The sequence below is a fragment of the Seriola aureovittata genome, chromosome 16 (assembly GCF_021018895.1).
Source record: "Seriola aureovittata isolate HTS-2021-v1 ecotype China chromosome 16, ASM2101889v1, whole genome shotgun sequence".
NCBI lineage: Eukaryota > Metazoa > Chordata > Actinopteri > Carangiformes > Carangidae > Seriola > Seriola aureovittata.
Genome location: NC_079379.1, coordinates 20,752,023 through 20,772,326, shown reverse-complemented (window position 1 = coordinate 20,772,326; position 20,304 = coordinate 20,752,023). Strand labels below are relative to the sequence as shown.

Sequence of the window (20,304 nt, the reverse complement as noted above, 5' to 3'; positions counted from 1 at the left end):
AGGTATGGTATCAGAATACAAACATACATTCATACAAATTAAAATCAGAAAATACTTTTCTCTCCTTAAGTTGATCATAGCACTTTCATGGCAAACACAACCTCTACAACCATTTTGCATTTCATGTGTAAGGAAATTTCTGAAATAACCCACAAAAAGGACTGAAACACATGCTACTAACAAGCTGATATAATTACAGTTTTAAAACACTCTTTGAGCAGTTATTTTTCAAAAAATAAAAGTTAAACTTTGAAGTAACATAATGTCTCATATGTGTATAAAAAGAAACCCATCTTTAAGTTGTGATAAAACACCTATACTAATATGATATATCATCATTATTATATTTTTTAAATGAAGTAACGGTGCATTTCTATTGTATATGTATGTCTTGAATAAGTATTTTCTCACATGAATGTATATAATCGTACTCGACAGCTCACGAGATCTAACGTCCCATGTGACCCAAACGCAGCATTACTTATTTCTGACTGCACTGGAAGGCACCACAAGTCCATCCTCCCCATCAGCAGTCTGGTCAACAACATTTCTCCTGGAGGACTCACCAGCGAACTTCACCGACTCTCTGTACTTTAGAACACCCGACATGGATGCCCTCAAGTCGGCTGGGCGAGCTATCATCCGGAGCCCGAGCATGGCGAAGCAGTCGTGGACCTCCGGCAGACACAGAAGTAAGAAATAACTTGAGAGAAAAACGTGGTGTTTATTTTTTTTAAAGCAACACATTCCAGTGTCGGCGTGCTAAAGTTTTGCTTACCGCTGTGCCCGTTTTACCTTAATTAACACGGATAGTCAATAAATACTATATTGGTTAGCTAACTTTACCAAAGCTTCTTGTTTCAAAAGCGAAAACATGGAAAATGTTACGTCGCCGACAAAGATGAAGTTTGACTTTTTTTTTTTTTTTTACTTACTTTTGTTAAGAAGCGACTTTCCTCGTATTTGTTTCTATTTTGGGCGAAATTAGTTTCTGTTTTATTCTGTAAGGGCAACAAGTGTGTTTGTTTGCAGTGCGGTTTATTATGTTCCAAGCAAAATTCCGGAAATAAATGTTATTTTTCAACTTAGCAGAATAAAGTAAACCACAGAGCCAACAAAACGTGACTCATGCCATTAAGGGAAATAGTCTTATTTGAAATGTTTGTTTTATTTTAAGAAACGATTAAGATTACAAGAATAATATTTTCAACAGGTTTTCCTCATGTGGCCCATTAAAGCAGTATTTTGGATTTGTGGATAATCCCAGTCCTCAGAACACCCTCCTCTCTCCACTAACACCACCAAAGGGAAGTGCAGAGGTCAGGATCAAAACTAGAACTTACAGTGAGTTTTGTGTCTTGCTCAAGAGCCCTTCAGCAGGACAGGAGCTTGCCCACACTGCAACATTAACATGAAACGCTTTTGAGGCCACTCCGGCGCCCATTGTCGCACTCAAGGGCCACTTTGTAAGCTAAATCTCACTTGATCCTGACCGGGTGGCAGAGGGAGCCTGAAAGCTCCCCTGCCTGTATCCAAGAGGACACGTCAGGAATGCTGCAGGTCAGTCGGTGCACGGCCCCTGTTGGCTGGAGCTCAAGCTGGCCTATTTTAAATTCCATCAGAATGGCCTTTATAAAAGCATATAGGGCTAGTAGAAAATGCAGGGTGGGCTACATAAATATCCCACATTAGTGCATGTAACTTCAGGAGCGTACCTGGAAAATTAGTAATGCCTCAGGAATTTGAGAAGCACTCTAACATGCCAGCATATAACTGTGTTAATGGATGAGGGTCAGATTTTAATGTAGTTACTTCTGCACGGTTATCAGCGGCTGCAGTTACATCGGCCAACCTGATTGCTGATTGTAATCCATCCAACTGACTGTTCTCTCAAAAATATTTACAGTTAATGACGGGTAAATAGAGTTGATAGGCTTTATATTGCGTCATGTTTAAATGCTACGTAAAGGGCAGCTGCACCTTCCCTTTTTATAATGAAGCAGCACTTTACCAGAATGTACTGCTGCTGTGTTTATCAAACAGAGAGTAAGGCATGCGAAATAAGTACAAATCTTAAAATAAAACAGGGCTTTTTGTGTATTGTATGAGTTCCAAACCTGTTTTTTAAATGCATAAAATTTCCTTCAGAATGAGCCACTCTATCTCGAATGAGGTGTTTTGCATGAGGCAATCTGACTTTAACTGGGCTCTTGCTCTGATTATTAGTGGAATTACGAGCTCCTTGTGAATGCAGCTAGTGACCCACTTGTTATAAAAGTAGTATATTGTAGTATAGATTACAGGGTCTTCTCTGGGCTGCAGGGCACACATTCCTCACCATCGTTGACCCATATCGCCCGTGCCCGACTTCCAGCCCTGACTCCGGCCTTCGTGACCAAGTCGGGTATGACAGGTGAATGCAGCAGGACAGAAAACCAACAGTACTGTGGCACCTGAGGAAAAGGAGAGCCTTGTAGGTACACATATTGCAGTAGTGGGGCTCTATATGTTATCTGTGTGCATACTGTGGGATTGCATTGAGGACAGACCTATTCAACCACATGAGGGCTGCCCCATTTTTAAATGGCAGTGGCCTCCTCGCTACCCGCTCTTATTGCCCTGGCTTGGTCGCCCTAGACGACCTACGCCGGCATACTGCCAGCGCCAAGGACCGACCGGAGGGTGCTTGTCTGCAGCAAACAGCCTCTTTCCAGGGACCTCCTCAAATGGAAGTGTGTGACTGTGCCCCCACAATGACGCGCAGTAAGGTGAATCGCTGCCAGAATTGGAATAGTTCTTCCCTGTTATGAAGGAGTTATTTCACCAAAGCGTGGGACTTGCTCTCAGTTTATCTTTTCTCCTTCAGTGAGGAGCTTGCTCATGGGCGAGGCTTTTTCCCCTTTCTGTTTGCACTGTTGTGTTTCTGCAATTGTTGTCAGACTTCCCCTTTACTCCACTGGCAGCGAGAAACCAGTTGAATTTGACTTTGCGCCTGCATCTCACCTGGCGTGACATGGCTCGCCTCTAGTCTGGCGTGCACTGTGGGCACAGATACGGGAAGATGTGTGATGGGGGGGTCCCAGAGTGATTTATGTTTCCTTGTGGTGTTGAGATGTATGTATAGGTTTACCAGTTGGTTCCTGCCTGTTGAGCAAGTCAGGAGCTCTCTCAAAACTGAAGAGAGAACTCGCAAAGTCTTCAAGACTGATTTTAATTTGTTTTCGTAAAATACAAAAAAATAAAAATAAAAACACAAATGGTTCAATACTTTTCCAGTTGCAATGAGAATGCAGAAGAACCAGGGAATTTCTGAGGGGGGAAAAAAATGAACCTATCTCACCTGATTTGACAACACTTCTTTAAGGATCCATATTCTCTTATGTCCAGTGAATCGGGTCTGTTTATTTGGTCCATACAGTCTAACGGCAGATGAGTGAACTTCGGGCTAAATGCCTCTGAAATGTTTGTTTAACTTCTTAACATCAGAGCAACTCATGTTATCACTTATGTGTTTACATTTTTCTTCAACAGCAGGAACCCTCACATCAGCTCAGATGAACTTGGATTCCTTGAAACCTGAATATTTTTTTGGGGGGGGGCTGTGTGGACGTAGATCAGTGGAACTAAAAGAAAAGTCAAATGGTGGCAGAAGTTATGTTGTAAAAAAAAAAAAAAAAAAAAAGTTATTTGGCTTCGAGTCCTGTTGTGGGCCTAAGTTGTAGAAGTGCGGTTGGTGGTTTCCACAGTGACTCAGTGTTTGGTGCTGACACACAAATCAGCCAGGACGTGAATTGCCTGTCAGTTGGGTGCTTTTGGGTCAGCACGTTTGTTGTCAAAGTGTTCAACAAAGGCTTTCTTTTTTACACTTTGATGCATGAAACGGATACTCATCCATCAGTGTTGAGTTTGATGGATGAGATGACTAAAGAGACTAAGTGTTGTCTTATCTTGTGTTTGAATATTCCTTTTTGTGTTTTTCCTGCTGTCATCGAAGACACTTCCACTTACTCCGCCATTAGAAAACTCATGATTTTTTTTTTTTTACACTCAAAAATTAATCTCTTAACACAGATGGTGGGGTCGGCATGTATTCGCAGCAGAGTCACCTGGGTTTAATTGGTCTCAGTTCACACGTGCACACAGCTGTTACCTGTCATGTGTCGCTGTTGCTGACCTTTGATCCCAAAGCTCTCCACATTCCCTGGCTGAGTGGTGCCTGGTACCTGCACTGTTACTTTTCTTTTTCTTTTTTCTCAGGATACACAAAACTGAAAACTGATTCTGGCACTCAGAAGGGGGTTTTTGTCCTGACCACATTGTGAGAACATGCAATGAAACCTGCTTCAGTTCAAACCTTCTGGGTTGGAATGGAAAGTTTTGTTGTCCCATGATTAGTAGTGGTGAAGCACTGGCATACAATACTTGGGATTTGGGGAATTTTGTTATGGTTCATGGTTCAAGCTAAAAACTTTTTTTTTTGCAATTATCAGCCACTTGGTCAAAATATGTTGTTTCCTTTTTTTTCCAAAAACTTGTATTATTTGAAATCTTTTTTTGTGTGTCTGTGTGGCAGAGAATTTCAGTTCAACAATGGGTGCACGTAATTATCCTTCACACTAACAAGGGCTCTGCCAAATCACCACTTACAGCCATAGTGAAACCCATGGGCAGACATTATTTATAGCCTGAGCCAAAAACACATCACAGGTTGTTTCAAACAATCCCTGGATCTGCTGCTCTGGTCTTATAAATTGGTAAGTGACCAAGACACAGGAGTTCTAGCTCCCACAACTACTCACTGGAGCGTTTTTTAATCATTTCTCCTCCCCAAAAAGAAAAAGGGCACAGAAGAAAATCTTATATGTATTTAAGTTTTAGCGTTGTGGTGCCTTAGATGGCAATGTGAGTTGTTTGGTTGGTGTATAGTAACTTTAGTTCAGAGTGAAATATCTGAGCAACTAATGGATGAATCGCTATGAACATTTGAGCAGACATTCATGGTCCCCAGAGAATGAATCCTGACTGACTTTTTATCTGGTGTCACCATGAGGTTCATGTTGGTGGTTTTAAATGAAATGTCTTTAATTGATTGTCATGAAACCTGGTACAGATTTATTTGTCCAGCACTTAAGACTATGTCCACATACCTGTAAAAACTAACAACATTCCCATCAGCCTCAGCTGCACTTTACTTTTAGCACAAATTACCAAACGTTAGCATGTTAACACGTTAATGTAAGATGCCAAACATGGTCAACATTATACCTGCTAAACATCAGCATGTTATCAGCTTTGTCACTGTGAGCATTTTGCTAACATTAGCAATAAGTTCAAAGCACCACTGTGTCCAAGTACAGCCTCACAGAGCTGCTAACATGGCTGTAGACTCTCATTCTGATGCGCCTGTCCTTCAAGCCTTTGACAGCTGAGTGCAAAGGACGTCTTGTATGTTTTAAACTGGAATTCAAGAGTATGAAATATCCCAAAATTATTCAAAACACAGTTTTAAACATCAAATTATTTTAATGGAGGGTTCTTGGGAAACATTGAAAAGTTCTTGGCATGAAAATTGTCATATTTAAGTAGAGTAACATCCAGCCCTTAAAATAACCATCTTTTTCCGGCTTCAGTCCAACAATGCCTCTATCAACCTTTAAAAAACCTCCATGTCAGTCTAACTTGACAAACCACAGCCCCCCTTCATTTATAGTGTGTGTTCACATGTGTGTGTGTGAACATGTGTCTGCATGAGTATGTGGTATGCGCTACATCCCAGAGGAGCAAAATGCTAGGAGGATGAATTTCTAGGTAATGGTGATGTTTTTTTCCGCTCTTGCCTTCTCTTACTCTTCTCCCCTCCTTTTTATTCTCTGAGGAAATCTCTGTAAACACAGCCACGGGGTCAGGGCCAGACAGCACCGCTCGAAAATGATAAGAAAGCTGCACGGAGGTAGCAGCTGTTCTTTCAGCAGTAACAGTTTTGACACTCCTCATTCTTTGCCAGTGAACATATTCGGCGTGCTATCTTTTTAATTTTTCTGTAGAGGTTAACACAAAAGTTGAGACAGTGGAGCACTTTCAGAGGGACGCCTGTGGCCTAGTTTTGGGGGAGATTAGTTGTGTTACTTTCAGAAGAGAAAACCACACTTTCCTCTTATCACGGTTTGTCAGAGTCCATGTATCTTTGCTCCAGACTCTTTGCCTTTTTATTGTCAAGTGCTATAAGTTGTTTGGGAGTTGAAATATTTACTTTACATCGACAGTACCTCTGACCTAGATACCCTGTTTTGCCTTTCCACTTCAGGGAACAAGCAGATGAAATGGCTCAACTTTAAGTTCAACATGGGCTGTTTACATTTCCTCTGATTTGTGTTTTTCTGAAGTCCCTTGAACGTTCTCACGACTCATGTTAATTTTGGAACATGAAATGGAGAGAAAAGCAAATCTGAGCATCTGTGAAATATTTGATGTTTTTAACTTGATGAATGAGGACAGGATGTTTCCTGGTGATCAATGTATTGACCCACTTTTTCCTTAAAATGTGCTTCTCTCGCTCTCTCTCTGTAGAGCTTCCAGAGAACTGGACTGACACACGGGAGACCATCTTAGAGGGCATGACCTTTAACCTTCGTCACCTTGGCATGACACTAGTGGACCAGCCCAGGGGAGAGGACCTGTCAGCTGCTGCTGTGAAGAGGATTGTCGCCACGGTGAGAGCTGGTTTAACAAGCACAATGTCGTTGTTTTTTTTTTTTCTCTCAAAGAACTTTTTATTGAATTTTGAACAAATGGACAGAGTGGAACTTTTTGTTTGAGTTATAAACTGAATAGCAGATCTTTTCAAGACTTAGGTTGTTTACTGTCTTTATAAAGATTATTGCTGCGTTGATGTCGCGTACGAAGCATGTTGCCATTGTTGCTTGAATCGGTTTCTTCCCCATAATGACCATGTAGTTTAAAAAGTGATACGGAGGTTTTAAAGAGGTTTAATAAGCCTGAGTTTGTGAATATTTGTTTCTCACTCATGGATGACTATGTAACCTTTTAGTTAAAGTAAAACCGCAGAATTAGGACTGCAGGGTTTTTCACTGACATTGTCACACTTGTAAAAACATCTCATATCACTTAGACACGGTAGGTTTTGATCAGTGTGAAAGTGAAATCTGGGTTATTCATGAATAACCTACAGATTTCATACATTTCTACACCGCTTTGAGTACTTCTGTGTAAATATTGGATGAAAAATGGCTTCACAGCTGCTGTGTGTGCTCTGTTTGCATGGTCCAACACACCAAAGATGGGTTCATAGTCAGTGTAAGGGGTTTGCAGAAGTCCCGCCGTAGCTACACATGGCGTAGGTTGCGACTAAGAGCTGAGTGTTGCATTCACCCATTGATAGCACCACAGCAATGGTAAACCCATGTATTTTACATCTTACATGATCATTCATTCATTAATACAGAGCTGTGATTATGGTGAGCAAAAACGTTTACAGTGGAAATGACTTTGCCAGATGTGCCACTGAAAAGGAGAAAACAACTGATTCTTTCTTCAACTCATGTTGTCGTCACTGTCGACAGTGTCTGCTGCCGTCTGTGGGAGAAAACACAGGCAGCTCAATTTAACCAGTCGCACTTGGTATCTCTAGAGCTGCTGTAGCTCCAGCAAGTACATATATGTATATATTTGTTAGCACCAGGCAGCTACATGTGAGGGCTCTGTTGCTGCACTATAACAACCTTAATGCAGAGCTACATATCAAGCCTTACATGCTGTCGAGCAAACTTCTCTTTACCATTGTCCCTCTAACAGGCCAAAGCCAGTGGGAAGAAGCCTCAGAAAGTTGCTCTGAAAGTTTCCCCTCAGGGAATCGTGCTGTACGACAGCTTGAACAATAAACTCCTGGAGAACGTCTCCATATACAGGTATGTGCACAGCAGTATCTGTGGTATTTAACTGTGTTAAGCTGTTAGTGAGAATAATGCTGTGTAGCTGTTCTGGCATGTGACTTACTTATCCCGCTGAAATACCCCGTATGTTGTTTGTCTAACCTGTGACCTCTGGCCTGCAGAATATCCTACTGCACAGTGGACAAACTGCATGATAAGGTGTTTGCTTATATCACTCAAAACACCCTCAACGGGACCCTGGAGTGCCACGCCTACCTCTGCCCCAAGAGGAAAGTGGTGAGTTGCTTGACCACGGTATCAGTGTTTTTATGTTTAATTTATGAATGGTTGAATAAAGAGGCAGCACAGTGATTTTAAATTCAGCCAACATCAGCAGTTTCCAAGTCAGAGTTCAGTGTACCTTTCTCTGTAGTTTGAGTGGGTTTAGAATTAAAAATCAAAACTTGCTGTAGTTTCAACGACCTGAGTTGGACGCCATAGTGTGTTTGTATGAAACTGTGACTCCCAGCAGGGCCCTCTTCAAGCTGCTAATGAATGAACATCATAGACACCATTTTCTCTGTAACATTGCTCCTCTTCCTCCATCCTTCAGAGGAAACCCTAGAAGTCAAGCTCCTCGAGCCTTCTGTCGTCTTCCTGTGTGTTGAAATACAGAAGGGCACTCTTCCTCTCATCTTACCTGCAACCACAATTATCCCTTTTTCTCTCAGGATAACATGATGATACTCAACTTCCTCAATACTTGAATCCCTCTCATTAGGGGTATGGAGATAGTGCTGATGACCTATTTCTGTCCTCTGCTGTAGCAGCACTGACAACTTTGATATCACTATTGAAAATAACTTTTTCAGTTTCATTCTGATGTCTGCTTTTTGATTCAAAATGCATTCAAGTTCAGTTTTTCTTTTTTTTATACAATATTACAACATTTAGGCAGAATGACTATAACCTGTATGATAACATCCTCATTAGCTGTCTTGCACTGACAAGCATAAGCCAGCTTCATGGCTTACTAATGTAGCAACAGCAGCTGACAGCGCTATTCTGACGAGGGAGAAAATGATATGCAAGTTTATTTACTATGAGTAAATTTACTCACTAGAGCTGCCCGACTGACTGACTGCCTCACAAATAAACATAAAATAAGTTTTTCCAACGGGCTGCAGTTCTTGCCACTCAGTTACATTGCTGCTGATTCTGCTCTGCGTTCTGGGGTTACTGTATTCTTTGGTGGACAAACTATGCAAAAGTGAAAACTGATGAAACCGGCCCAGTGAGGAATCAGCCAGCTAGAAATTTCACTCTCACAACAACAGGATCAGTTCACAGAATGAAAGTGTCTCATCTCTAATGATCTCCAAGAGTTATTCTGACATAAAACAGGAGTCAGTCAGTCTATACTCAGCTGAGTTTCAGTGTTGATGGTTGGTGAATGTGAATGCACTCTTTCCAGTAATGGTCTGCAACAAAGTGAATTTCTCTCCTGTTGTCCAGGCTCAGGCAGTGGCTTTGACAGTGGCCCAGGCCTTCACAGTAGCTTTTGAACTCTGGCAAGTGGCAAAAGAAGGTAGGCACCTCACCCTCCAAGTCCTGGAAATGACAGACACACGCGCGCACACACACACACACACACACACACACACAATGTCCAACTACCCCCCCACACACGGACTCTGTCCATGGAAGAGTTGTTTCATCAGTGTCTGAGACTACTAGTGTTTGTACTGAATCGACTCTGACACTCCAAGGACGTTGATATCTGCTGCACAGTTGCAGTAAACAGGTCTTAACCTGCTTGTGTCATGTCTCCTTGCATCTCTTTTCTAGAGAAAGGGAAAAGGGTGAAGTCTGGTTCAGCCGGAGAAGGCAGCAGTAGTTCCCGTTCGGAGAGATCCAACAGCTTGGGGAGCCTGAAAGGGACAGGTAAAAACAAACGTCTGCGGCCAGGCTGAGTGAGGCGGCACTCATGGTGCTTTGAATGCATGCTAACATGCTCACAATGACTTATATTTACCATGTTCGCCATGTTAGTTCAACATGTTAAATTGCTAATGTTTGCTAATTAGCACTAAACACAGATTACAGCTGAGGTTGACGGGAATTTCGTCAGTTTTGAAGGCGTTTGGTCGAAGTATTGTACAAATTAACATTTTGACCTGGTGATGGCTCTTGATGAAAGGTCAACAATTACTATTCATTCTTGGGGTAACATAGATGAGTATACCACGGAAATCCATCCAATAGTTGTTGAGGTATTTCAATAAAATCCAAAAATGTCAACCTCATGCTGGCATTAGAGGAAAGGTCAGGGGATCACCTTCATCATTACATTTTATCCTCATGGGACCGCGAACGTCTGCAGCAAAATTCATGGCAATCCATCCAAGATATTTCACTCTGAACCCTAAATGTCAACCTTATGTTGGCACGATATGAAAAGTAAGGTGATCACCAAAGTCAGGAGGATTTATCCTCTGGAGATCATGAATTTCTTCAGAGCTTCATGACATTCAGTAGGGCAATGTCACTAGCTAGCAAGCATGCAAGCAGATTCAACATCATGAAATGAATTCACACATCAGAAACGTCATCCTCACCACTCTTAATGCAGTTCTCAAAACAGTTCAGGCATTTCCCGTAACACTGACTCTACCTGTGCCAGAGCCACTAAAACAGTAAAAACATTGTACATAAAGTCAGCAGTTTGCTTTCAAATGAAGGGCATTGTACTTACTCCAACCGACAGTATGTGGCTTCTCTCTCATACATATTTGACGAAGGTTTTTACGTTGATTTGATTGAAAACACAAATGCATTGCAGGACAGTATAAAGGTGAATGAGAAGTCTGTAATTGTGACTGATGAACAAACAGACTGTGAATCGTGAGAGTCAGATAAAAAAATGCAGCACCACAATGACAAAACATCTTTTAGTAGTGAATTACACAAAATGCTAAATGCAGAACTGTTTTAGAGAACTGCATCAAGATTTCTGAGAAAGATACTTGTGATGTTGTGTGAATCGCCTCGAAGCGAAAGAGAAAAAACGTAAATGTTCCAAGATGTTAACTTGCTGCTTATCTTAATGTTAGTGTTGAGTTCATGGTTCAGCTGAGGAGAGATGTTTTAACAGAAAATAAACCTTTTCATTTAGGTGTGGACACGGCCTTTCTCCTCGTCATTTCGTCCCTCATTAGTGTTAACGATCTGTGAACAGCTGATATGTAACGAACGCTGAAGCTTCACTGGACCGTTAGCATGGCTGTAGACCGTTACTGATTTTACGTTCAGTACTATAGATGGATCACCCGTGTGTGGTAAAACAGAGATTGATTGCCCCTCCCCCTCTTCACATATAGATGCTGCCACACACAACCTGTTGGACATTGAGGACGGCGTGAATGTTGCAGTGGAGACCAATGGGAATACAGAAGAGGATCAGCTAGACAACCACCGGCCCTCTGAGACCAATAACAACCCCGCCTGGGTAAGACTCTCCTCTTCTTCGGCCCATCGGACTTAACGTGATGCAAACTGGTTAGAAATGTTGTCCGATGTTCGCCAGTGCTGCAGAATGTCGCCATATAACACGACATTAAAACCCAGAGGGAGCAAGGGGGCTAGAGTTTGCTGAGTCCGGCAACTGCACCGACGGGGTATCACCTCTGTGACAACCGCACTTGGCCCTGATTGGCTGAAGTTTTCGCTGACACGCATGACGTCGTCTATGTTTTTATTCTAAGAACTTCAGACCTTTTTATATCTCTCTCCCGGGGGGAAGCAGTTTATTTGATCTCCTCCTTCTAGCAGCTCATTTCTTACATGTGAACATCATCACTATGGTTTTCATTTCCAAGCAGAAAGCTGTAAAAACAGTTTAGTTCAAAAGTTTGTTTTTGTAAAAGAAGTAATGACGTTGTAGGTCATATTTTTATCCTTAAGATTTCTCTTCTTTTCACCCTCCTGGCAACATGGTGGCTCTTGTTTTTTTTTTGCCCGACTTGGGCAACTGGCTTTTTAAACTCCACCCCTGCAGTCACCGGCAGTTCATGTTGACCATCAAGTCAGTCAGAGTCGAAAACGAACGCAGCTCTTGCTCTGAGCTCTGTGTTGCAGCTGTGATGATGGCAATTCTCTCTCATCTCTCAAGTCTCCTTTAAACTGATATCTTGATATTCATTTTCCATTTGAAATTGTGAGTCCAGTCCGATGTCTGTAGGTCATGTAAGTATCCTAAACAATGAGATGAAATATCTTACATTAGTTTAAAAATATATAGCATAAGAAAACTTTCATTTAAACGTCTTGAATCAAAACGTAAGTCTGTTTGTAAATGTTAATACTTTGTTTGCTGTGTATTAAGTCAAGGTTCTTTTTCTCCCAGGAATTAGAGGATGGTTTGGATGAAGCCTTCTCCAGGTGAGACATTTCTCTTTATAGATGTGCTATCAAGTGAAATGAATCCCAGTTGATTCCCTTTACTGCTTGTTTGTTATAAAAAAAAAAAAAATACCCCATCATCAAAATCTGCCCTCTCAAATCCTTCAGTATACTGTAGTTCATTCTGGTATCGCTTTGCTTTACACTGCCACTTACTGATGATTTATAAGTACTGCAGAAAAGAAATCTTCCAACCTCAGTCGAGGATGAATGAAGCGATGATCTGACGAGAAGTGATACAATCAATCCATGACATATAGTTTTGGTCGACAGCTGAGCTTTTAAAACTGTCCTCAATCTACTGTGTGTTTGTGTCTCCAGCTGTGCTCTGGATAGCTATGGTTCATTTCCAGGTAAAGTTCAGTACCACTGTCAAGCCTCGTTTAGTGTAGTAGTCCTAATTACTAACCTTAACCTTAATCCATTCCATTCAATCATCACCAAACCCAATAACACAGTTTACAGCTCAGTAATGTTAGTCAATAGTGTGAAATAGCTTCCTGTGTCCTTTATTTACCCCCAGATGGAGTAATTGTTGACTGGGCTCAGAAAGGGAAACTGATTTAAAAGTATTGAATTTAAGTCAAAGTGAAAAATGTCATCTTCTGTAAGATCTCATCATCACCAAAAATTGCTTTTTTTCTTCCCGATAGCCCTGCTAATATATATAGTCTGTGTGTGTCTCAGTGGACCGCAGCAGAGGGATCTGTTGAGCAGTTATTGTGTTTGTGGTCACTGGGGTAAAAGTGGAGCAGTGGGTCACTTGAACTCCGTTACAGATCACACCATTTATCCTGTGGTTCAAATGGGCTTAATGTCTTGAAGTTATCCCATTGACTTTCACCCAGACTTTGTTTACATCATTATCTTGGAGAGAAAAGGCTGTTTGCAGCCAAACAGAGGAAACACAAATTAGAACAGACTGAGGTTTTAGTTATATAAACAGATCTGGGAGGCTGAGCCGCTGTGGAGGCAGCATTTAAATCGCTAGTTGACCCTAAACCTCAGAGGAAGGAGCTGAGGAGCGACAGCTACTCTGGCTACGTGACATGAGCCTGAAGTTCACTGAAAAAAGATGTTTGACATCTAAGGTCATGAATTCTGGTTTATGATTTTATTTTTATTTCTTTGACTCAGCTTCAGTTAGCTGGTAAGATAAGTACAGCCTCCCTGGTTATTGTTTGTTTAAATACACATTACGAACAGACTCTCAGACCTGTTTATTATGAGTCCTCATGCGGCAGAAATCTACTTCATCTTATCAAATCTCAGTCTGTGGTTTCTGTGTTTTAATTAGCCTTACTAGAGGTTTTTGTCATTTGTCATTTGTCAGGTCATATTCATTCTACTGTAAGTAAAACGTGGGTGATGTTCTATATATGTATGAAAAGACCTAAACCAGCATGATCCTGATCCCGTCCAGAATTGTTTATGCAGCCAAAGCCTGATCTTATTTCTCTGAGCCTCAGAGCTCATGTGTTGTATAAAACTATCAACTCAATGAGTCGCACTGATGTTTCTTTCATTATGATGAATGTGGATGCTGTGGTTTTTGTTTTGAGTCAATACACCACATAAAACTTTGTCCACGAGCCATCAGGATGGTGAACTTTGACCTCTGTATATCTTCAGCCATGTCTCACACATTATCTCCAGAGAATCCCTTCCACTGTCCTGCACATTAAACATTTGCTCTCGAGACATTTTTTCACTGTACAAACCTTTCAATCCTTGATTCTTACTTACTACAGTTTTGAAACTGTATCAGTGTGGCTGAAAATGTTCCCCAACAAATGCACAATTTAAAAAAACTACAGTGCCCAGATGTTCTGGGAAATTACTGAGACTTTAAAGTATAAAACTTTAGATTTGTGGTCTGTTTTTAAAGATTTTCTCTTTGAGTAGGAGCTGAGTGCTCAACTCAGAAAGTACTGAGACGGACTAACTTGTTGGTTTTGGTGTTTTCATGGGATTTATTGACAGAAGAAAATAGAATAATACCAGCTTCATCATTCAAGGATTAAAATTATTTTTAAAAGGGAAAAAGAGGTGTTTTTCTTCTTTTAATCATTTTCTCCTCTATCTCCTTAGACTGGCAGTGTCGCGTAGTAACCCCCAGGTCCTGGACATTGGGGTGACGCCCCAAGACTGGCTCACTGAACCCAACTGGGACAGCACCAATGGAAACACTCCACACGGCCTCAGCCCATTCGGGGACGATATCTTCGGCTTCTGATCAACACAAACACAGCAGAGAGAGAGAGAGAGAGAGAACAACAACTAAGGGGAGGAGGGGTGTCCTTGTGTCTTCCTATGAATGAACAAGGCACCACTGTCACTGTGTATTTAAGATGAGGATGCAGTAAATCCATAAGGGAATAAGTGTAGAACTGTGAGATTACATTTGGCCACTTCACCTTGTTGTTGCCTTCTTCACATGGACAATTCTTCCCTTCTTTGTGGAAACGGCACGGGCTGCCGCCCCTGCACACCAAAGCAATAATATCTTCTTTTGAGGTTACTGAGTCTGTCCTGTTAATACACTGCAAACATCCTTACAAACATGTGTATGTACGTTCACCAAGTCATGTACGTTAGCATTTGTTGTCTTTTTGTTTACTTAAAATCTTCTGTTTCTGTAGTTTTGGGATCATAATCAGTGTTTTGTATATGTGTTTAGTTATAATTTATAGTTTTATAATTTTTTTTTTTTATGGTTGAAGACAAGAGCAGGATTTAATTCAGACTGATGTGCAGACTATCAACAGGCCTTAATACCAGCAGGACAATCAGCGACGCTACATCTTTCAGTTGTTAATGTACAGTATCAGTGGATTTAGTTCATGTGAGGATTTGGCCTCTCACCACCTTGGATGCAAATTTAAGATTGTTTTACTTCTATAATAATCTGAAAATCACTCTAGTTGTTGTATTTATATGAAATCTACAGGTGGCTCATTCAAGACGGTTTGTTACAGGTGTTGAATGAAGCCCAGATGTGCTCACATTCCAGTGTGGCCATATCAATGTACATTTTAATCAATCAGTATTGTATAGAATTAAAATATATTCATTCCAAAAAAATTGATTGTTTTGGTATATTTAATGTAATTTATTTACAAAACTAGAACACTCTTGGTTTGATTGGTGGTTGGCAACCAGCTTGCAGGTGCATTACTGCCACCTAGCAGACTGGAGTGTGGAGCATTAGATTGGCAGGAAAAAAAAAAAAGCTAAATTCTCTCTATTTATCCTGTTTCCTTGAGATACCTAATTCTGACCTAGATCTGGACCTGCACTGAATTGAACAAAGTCATAAATGTTAAATAACCGTTTCGGATTTCTTTACGTCAAGACCCATTTCCTGAGAAACTGCTGAAAGTGTCGAAAAATGACGGAACATCCCACAGGAAAAGAAAATAAGAGATCTCTAAAGTGTTTCATGTATTTCTCCCAGACAACTGATCTGAGAGAAACCAAAATGAGACTATAGCTTATTTCTCCTGTCTGTTTTTTCTCCAGGAGAAATCTCAAATTAGTCTCCTAAGTTTAAAATTAGGTTTCATCAAGCTCTGAAATAATTCTCAGATTTGTTCAACTCTTGTGACTCTTTTTGATCTCAAGCAGAGAAATCGGAGAGCTCTCTCTATGAACTCAATTTATTCTCATTCCAGCCTTTAGTTTCACAAATTCATACGTGTCACACTAAACTCAGATAGAGCAAACAAAGAGGTTTGTTCTGCTTGCCCACAACTGATTGGGAATAAATTTCCAATGAGCACTGGAATTATTATAGGGTCTTGTGATTTTTCTAGCTATTCATCAATTTATTAATTTGATTAATGTTACTTAATCTGTTACTTTTACTGAAATAATAAAGCGTACTGTTGAAAGTGGGGTCACATGGCTGCTGGGCTGAAGAGCAGCAGGAGAAAAGGTGTGCTTGTTCTTTGTCCTGTGTACTGAGCTCAGTTTCTCAACTTTTGTTGACATGGTAATTTGTTTTGTTTGTTTGTTTTTAGGAATGAAGCTTATCTGGAGTCAAAGTGAATACATGCATCAAACGGAAATGGAGTGGTCCTCTGGCATTTGTTGTTACTGCGAGGATCTGCCCAACTGTTTCACGAAGCCCCAAAACACCTGCTGTTTGATCCTGCATCCGTTTCCCAGTAGGTATCTATCAGTCTCCACCCTGTAGCCACAGATACAGTGTTAGTGCATACATGTGTATTCTCTGTTTCTTCCACTTACATCAAGTTTTGTCTTAATTCAACTTGTGACGAATGTTTTTTATTTGTTTATTTGGTCCGTTCTGTTTGATTCCTCAGTTCCCTGGGTATGAAATAACATACTGTATTCTTCCTGACGATGTAGTCCTGAGGGGATGAAGGTGCAGTTTGTTTATAGCTGCACTAGGGGGCAGCCCTGTACTAACAATGAAGTGAAGCCCACACAGTACAACTCTCTGCGCTTTGAGCCTTTAGCAGCGCCTGATGCTGGTCACATCTTCAGCTCTGAACCAAGGCAGCCATTTGTATTCCTTATTGCCAGACAATGATGTTACAACGTGCCTAATTCTGCCTAATAAACCGTCCTCTTCCTGCCTCGTACTAAATTCAAATTGAAAGTGTAGGCCATTATGTGTAAGTGTATTAGCTCTGAGAGGTTGTCAGAGGGAGGAAAAACCAAACAATGCTCTGTGTCAGACTGATCTGTAAACCACCAGCGAGAGGACATGATGGCAGGGGAGGAGGACACGCTAGACTTCAGCTGCCACGCACACGTTCCCTGCCACGTTCTTTATTCGACCCGTGTGAGTGAACAGAACTCTAGAGGGCTGAAAGTCACGCGGTCTCCCTCCCTTTCTCTCTCTAACAGGCTCTGGTTCAGTGAAGCGGGGGCTTTTTTACAATTCGTCCCGACAAGCTTACTTAACCACCTGCATTATTTAACAGTCTTTCCTCAAAGGGAGCTCTAACTCTCGCTCTAAGTTTGATGAAAGCATGCACACTGAGAAACAGCCAGGCAAACGTCTCGTCTCTGTCAGAGAGGGGACAAATACTGTAGGCACATACGCTTAAATTGCTAAAGACTCCAAGTGAGTTTTGGGCATCAAGGTCAAGTGAATCAGGATGGATAAAAGCAGCAAAATATCTTACAGCAAACTCTGTGTAGCTAGTTTTCCCTTTTGAGTTGGTATATTTTTATTGACAGACACACAATAAGATGAATATTACATTTCTCACACCATTGAAAACCTGAGAAAAGGAAGTACTTATCTTGAATTCAGGCACCTTCAGCGTGGCTTTTATCATCTGGCCTGTTTAAAGTCTTTTATAAGCCTAAGTACATTACCTATTGAAAATACAGAGAATAAATAACCTCGGAGAATGTTCCAGCAGCGTTCCCTCTCATCTTGTTGAGCCCAAGGCAGAGGGACAGAAAATGAAACCTGAAATCTATGTATGTACAAAGGAAGAATTTGACAGTCTCGGAAATAAGCTTATTTGCTTCCTCGCCAAGAGTAAGACAATAAAAGCAAGACTATTTGTATCTGTCCATTAAATGTGAAGCCGCAGCCAGGAGATGTTAGCTTAGCTTAGCACTATGTCTGTAAACAATGGGGAAACAGTTAGCCTGAGTCCATCCAAAGGTTTAAAAAAATAAATACATATATTTGCACACTATTTTTTTTTTTTTAAAGAAAACAGAAAGCAAAGCTGAGCACTGAGCACAGCAGTAACTACAGAAATTTTACTGCAGGGCTGTGGGTACAGTTTGAATTTACTGACAGCACAACATACCAAGCATATTGACATTAGCTGTAAGCTAGCTAACAATGTACACACTGACCCTGTGCATTGAAGTATGGGTGTGTTTGTGAGAGCCTCTGACTGAACTCAGAAGAGTCTCCATCCATTCCCTCTTTTTTTCCCAGGCCAAGAAATTGTCTAGCACATAACCCAAAACCACAACTTGTTGACACTAGTCAGCTTTCGAGGTGTTAATGTGTATTTTGTGACTTAGGACTGAGACAGACTAGTTGTTTCCCTATTTCCAGTATGTGTGTTAAGCTAGGTTAAACATGTCTTAACCCAAAGTGTGCAGACAGATAAACCGTTGTATATAATGAGATCAATATATAACTCCTATTTCCCCCTAGCTGTTTCCAGTCTTTATGCTAAGCTAAGCTAGTCATTTCAAGCTCCAGCTTAAACTGAATGGACAGTTAAAAGACTGGTGTCAATCTTCGCATCGCACTCTTGGCAAGAAAGTGAAGGAAGCATGTTTCCTAAAATGTCAAATTTTAGGCAATAATTCGCTTCAACTTGGCCATTTTGTAGCTAACAAGATCTAACAACACGCACTTAGGCCCCACTGTGCACAGAGGAAACCCTGTTCATTGTAAACATAAAGCCCACAGGCAGAAAGTGGCATGGACAGAAGTTTCTGGCTTTCACTGTTCAGCAAAATCTCATGGGTAAACAAACAGTTGCAGGGGTTGAAGAGGGTATACAGGGGATATGTCATGTCCACACATGATTGCACAAACAATGTCACTGGTGTGTGCTCAGTGTTATTGTAAAGCTGAGACAAGCACTGCAGCAAAACTGGCTCAGCTTCAAATAAACATTTAAGCAGACTAATCCATAGCTTTAGCTTCACAGAAGATTAATCTACGGTGGCTGCAATCGATGCCACTGTTAATTCACATATCTAATAAATTTTGTGCATAATGTGACCTGCCAGCGGTAATGTATTGGAGCAGTTGGGTGGAGAAATGGTGACATTAATTTTGCATTGTTCCTCCATCTGGATATTCAGATAACAGCACTGAGTGCAGAGAGAGAGAGAGAGGCAGAGATCAAGGGGACTATAAAGACTTGGAAAAGGAATGGAGCTAAGTTTAAAGGCCTATTGATGGAGAGGGATGATTGTTTGTCCCTCTATGTGCATGTGTCTTTATTTCCTTGTCTTCATTCTTGACGTCCACGTGACATCAGACTCTCACCAACTAAACTTCCTGCCATCCAAGGCTAGAAACAAGAACAGAAGTGTTTGGCTCATTAGGCTCCATCAGCCTCTTCTGACAATCTACTGAGTCATCATCTGCCACCACTGTTTACCCCATTCATTATGAAGCAGGTATCACCATTTTATTTGACATAACACCATTAGCTCATGTGTGTATGTGGGCCTAAGTGTGTGAACACCTGCGGTTGTGCACTCTCTGGAGCCCCAGTCTAATTTATGTTTTCGGTTCCACAAGATGCCCAGGATGGGTGGGAGTGACTGTGTGTGTGTGTGTGTGTGTGTGTGTGTGTGTGTGTGTGTGTGTGTGTGTGTGTGTGTGTGTGTGTGTGTGTGTGTGTGTGTGTGTGTGTGTGTGTGTGTGTGTTTGAGGTTGTTATATTGATGCACGGCGCCTGCTGATCCAGCCTCATAAACCAGCCTTGAGTGCGAAGGCCTGGACCACATCCATCGCAATCTAACCTTGTCACGCCGCATATGCTTGAGGCCACCTTTGGCCACCCACACCCTTCATTAGCATTCAGAGAGATAGCATCCGCTCTCACCAAACAACAAAGTGATATAGGTGTAGGCTGATACGTGGGGCCAGTTTCAGTCTTTGATTAAAATCAAATATGGACCAGCAGCAACTGTGTGCAAACTGGCTTGGGAACATGCAAGACGAAATCACAATATCATCTTTAGAAGTGTTAGTGACATATTTCTTAACTTTGGACAGAGCCAGCAGTAGCTAGCTGTTTCCAACTTCCAGACTTTATGCTAAGCTAAACGAATTTCCTCCTTTCTTGAGTAACTTCAGGGTATGACAAATATTCCTGAATAAATGTTTGTTTTTTTTAATTAAATCATTAAAAACTAATTTGACAAACAGCAACTGTGGGCACATGGTTCTTGCATAGACTAACTGGTTGGTATTGGGGGC

The 20,304-nt window shown here is 41.2% G+C and overlaps 1 protein-coding gene across 2 annotated transcripts; it reads left to right on the top strand.

Annotated features, from left to right (window-relative positions):
* Nucleotides 1-498: 498 nt before the first annotated feature.
* ldlrap1a (low density lipoprotein receptor adaptor protein 1a) lies at nucleotides 499-15,434 on the top strand. 2 transcript variants are annotated; one of them, XM_056400255.1, is made up of 10 exons: nucleotides 499-692; nucleotides 6,568-6,710; nucleotides 7,813-7,925; nucleotides 8,072-8,186; nucleotides 9,405-9,477; nucleotides 9,738-9,833; nucleotides 11,270-11,397; nucleotides 12,295-12,329; nucleotides 12,672-12,703; nucleotides 14,442-15,434. In XM_056400255.1, the coding sequence occupies exons 1-10, from the start codon at nucleotides 608-610 to the stop codon at nucleotides 14,486-14,488; spliced, it is 867 nt and encodes a 288-aa protein (XP_056256230.1). In that variant the 5' UTR covers nucleotides 499-607; the 3' UTR covers nucleotides 14,489-15,434. The 2 variants fall into 2 exon arrangements, with proteins under 2 accessions (XP_056256230.1, XP_056256229.1); XM_056400254.1 differs by lacking the exon at nucleotides 12,672-12,703 and having other exon boundaries at nucleotides 507-692.
* The last annotated feature ends 4,870 nt before the right edge of the window (nucleotides 15,435-20,304 follow it).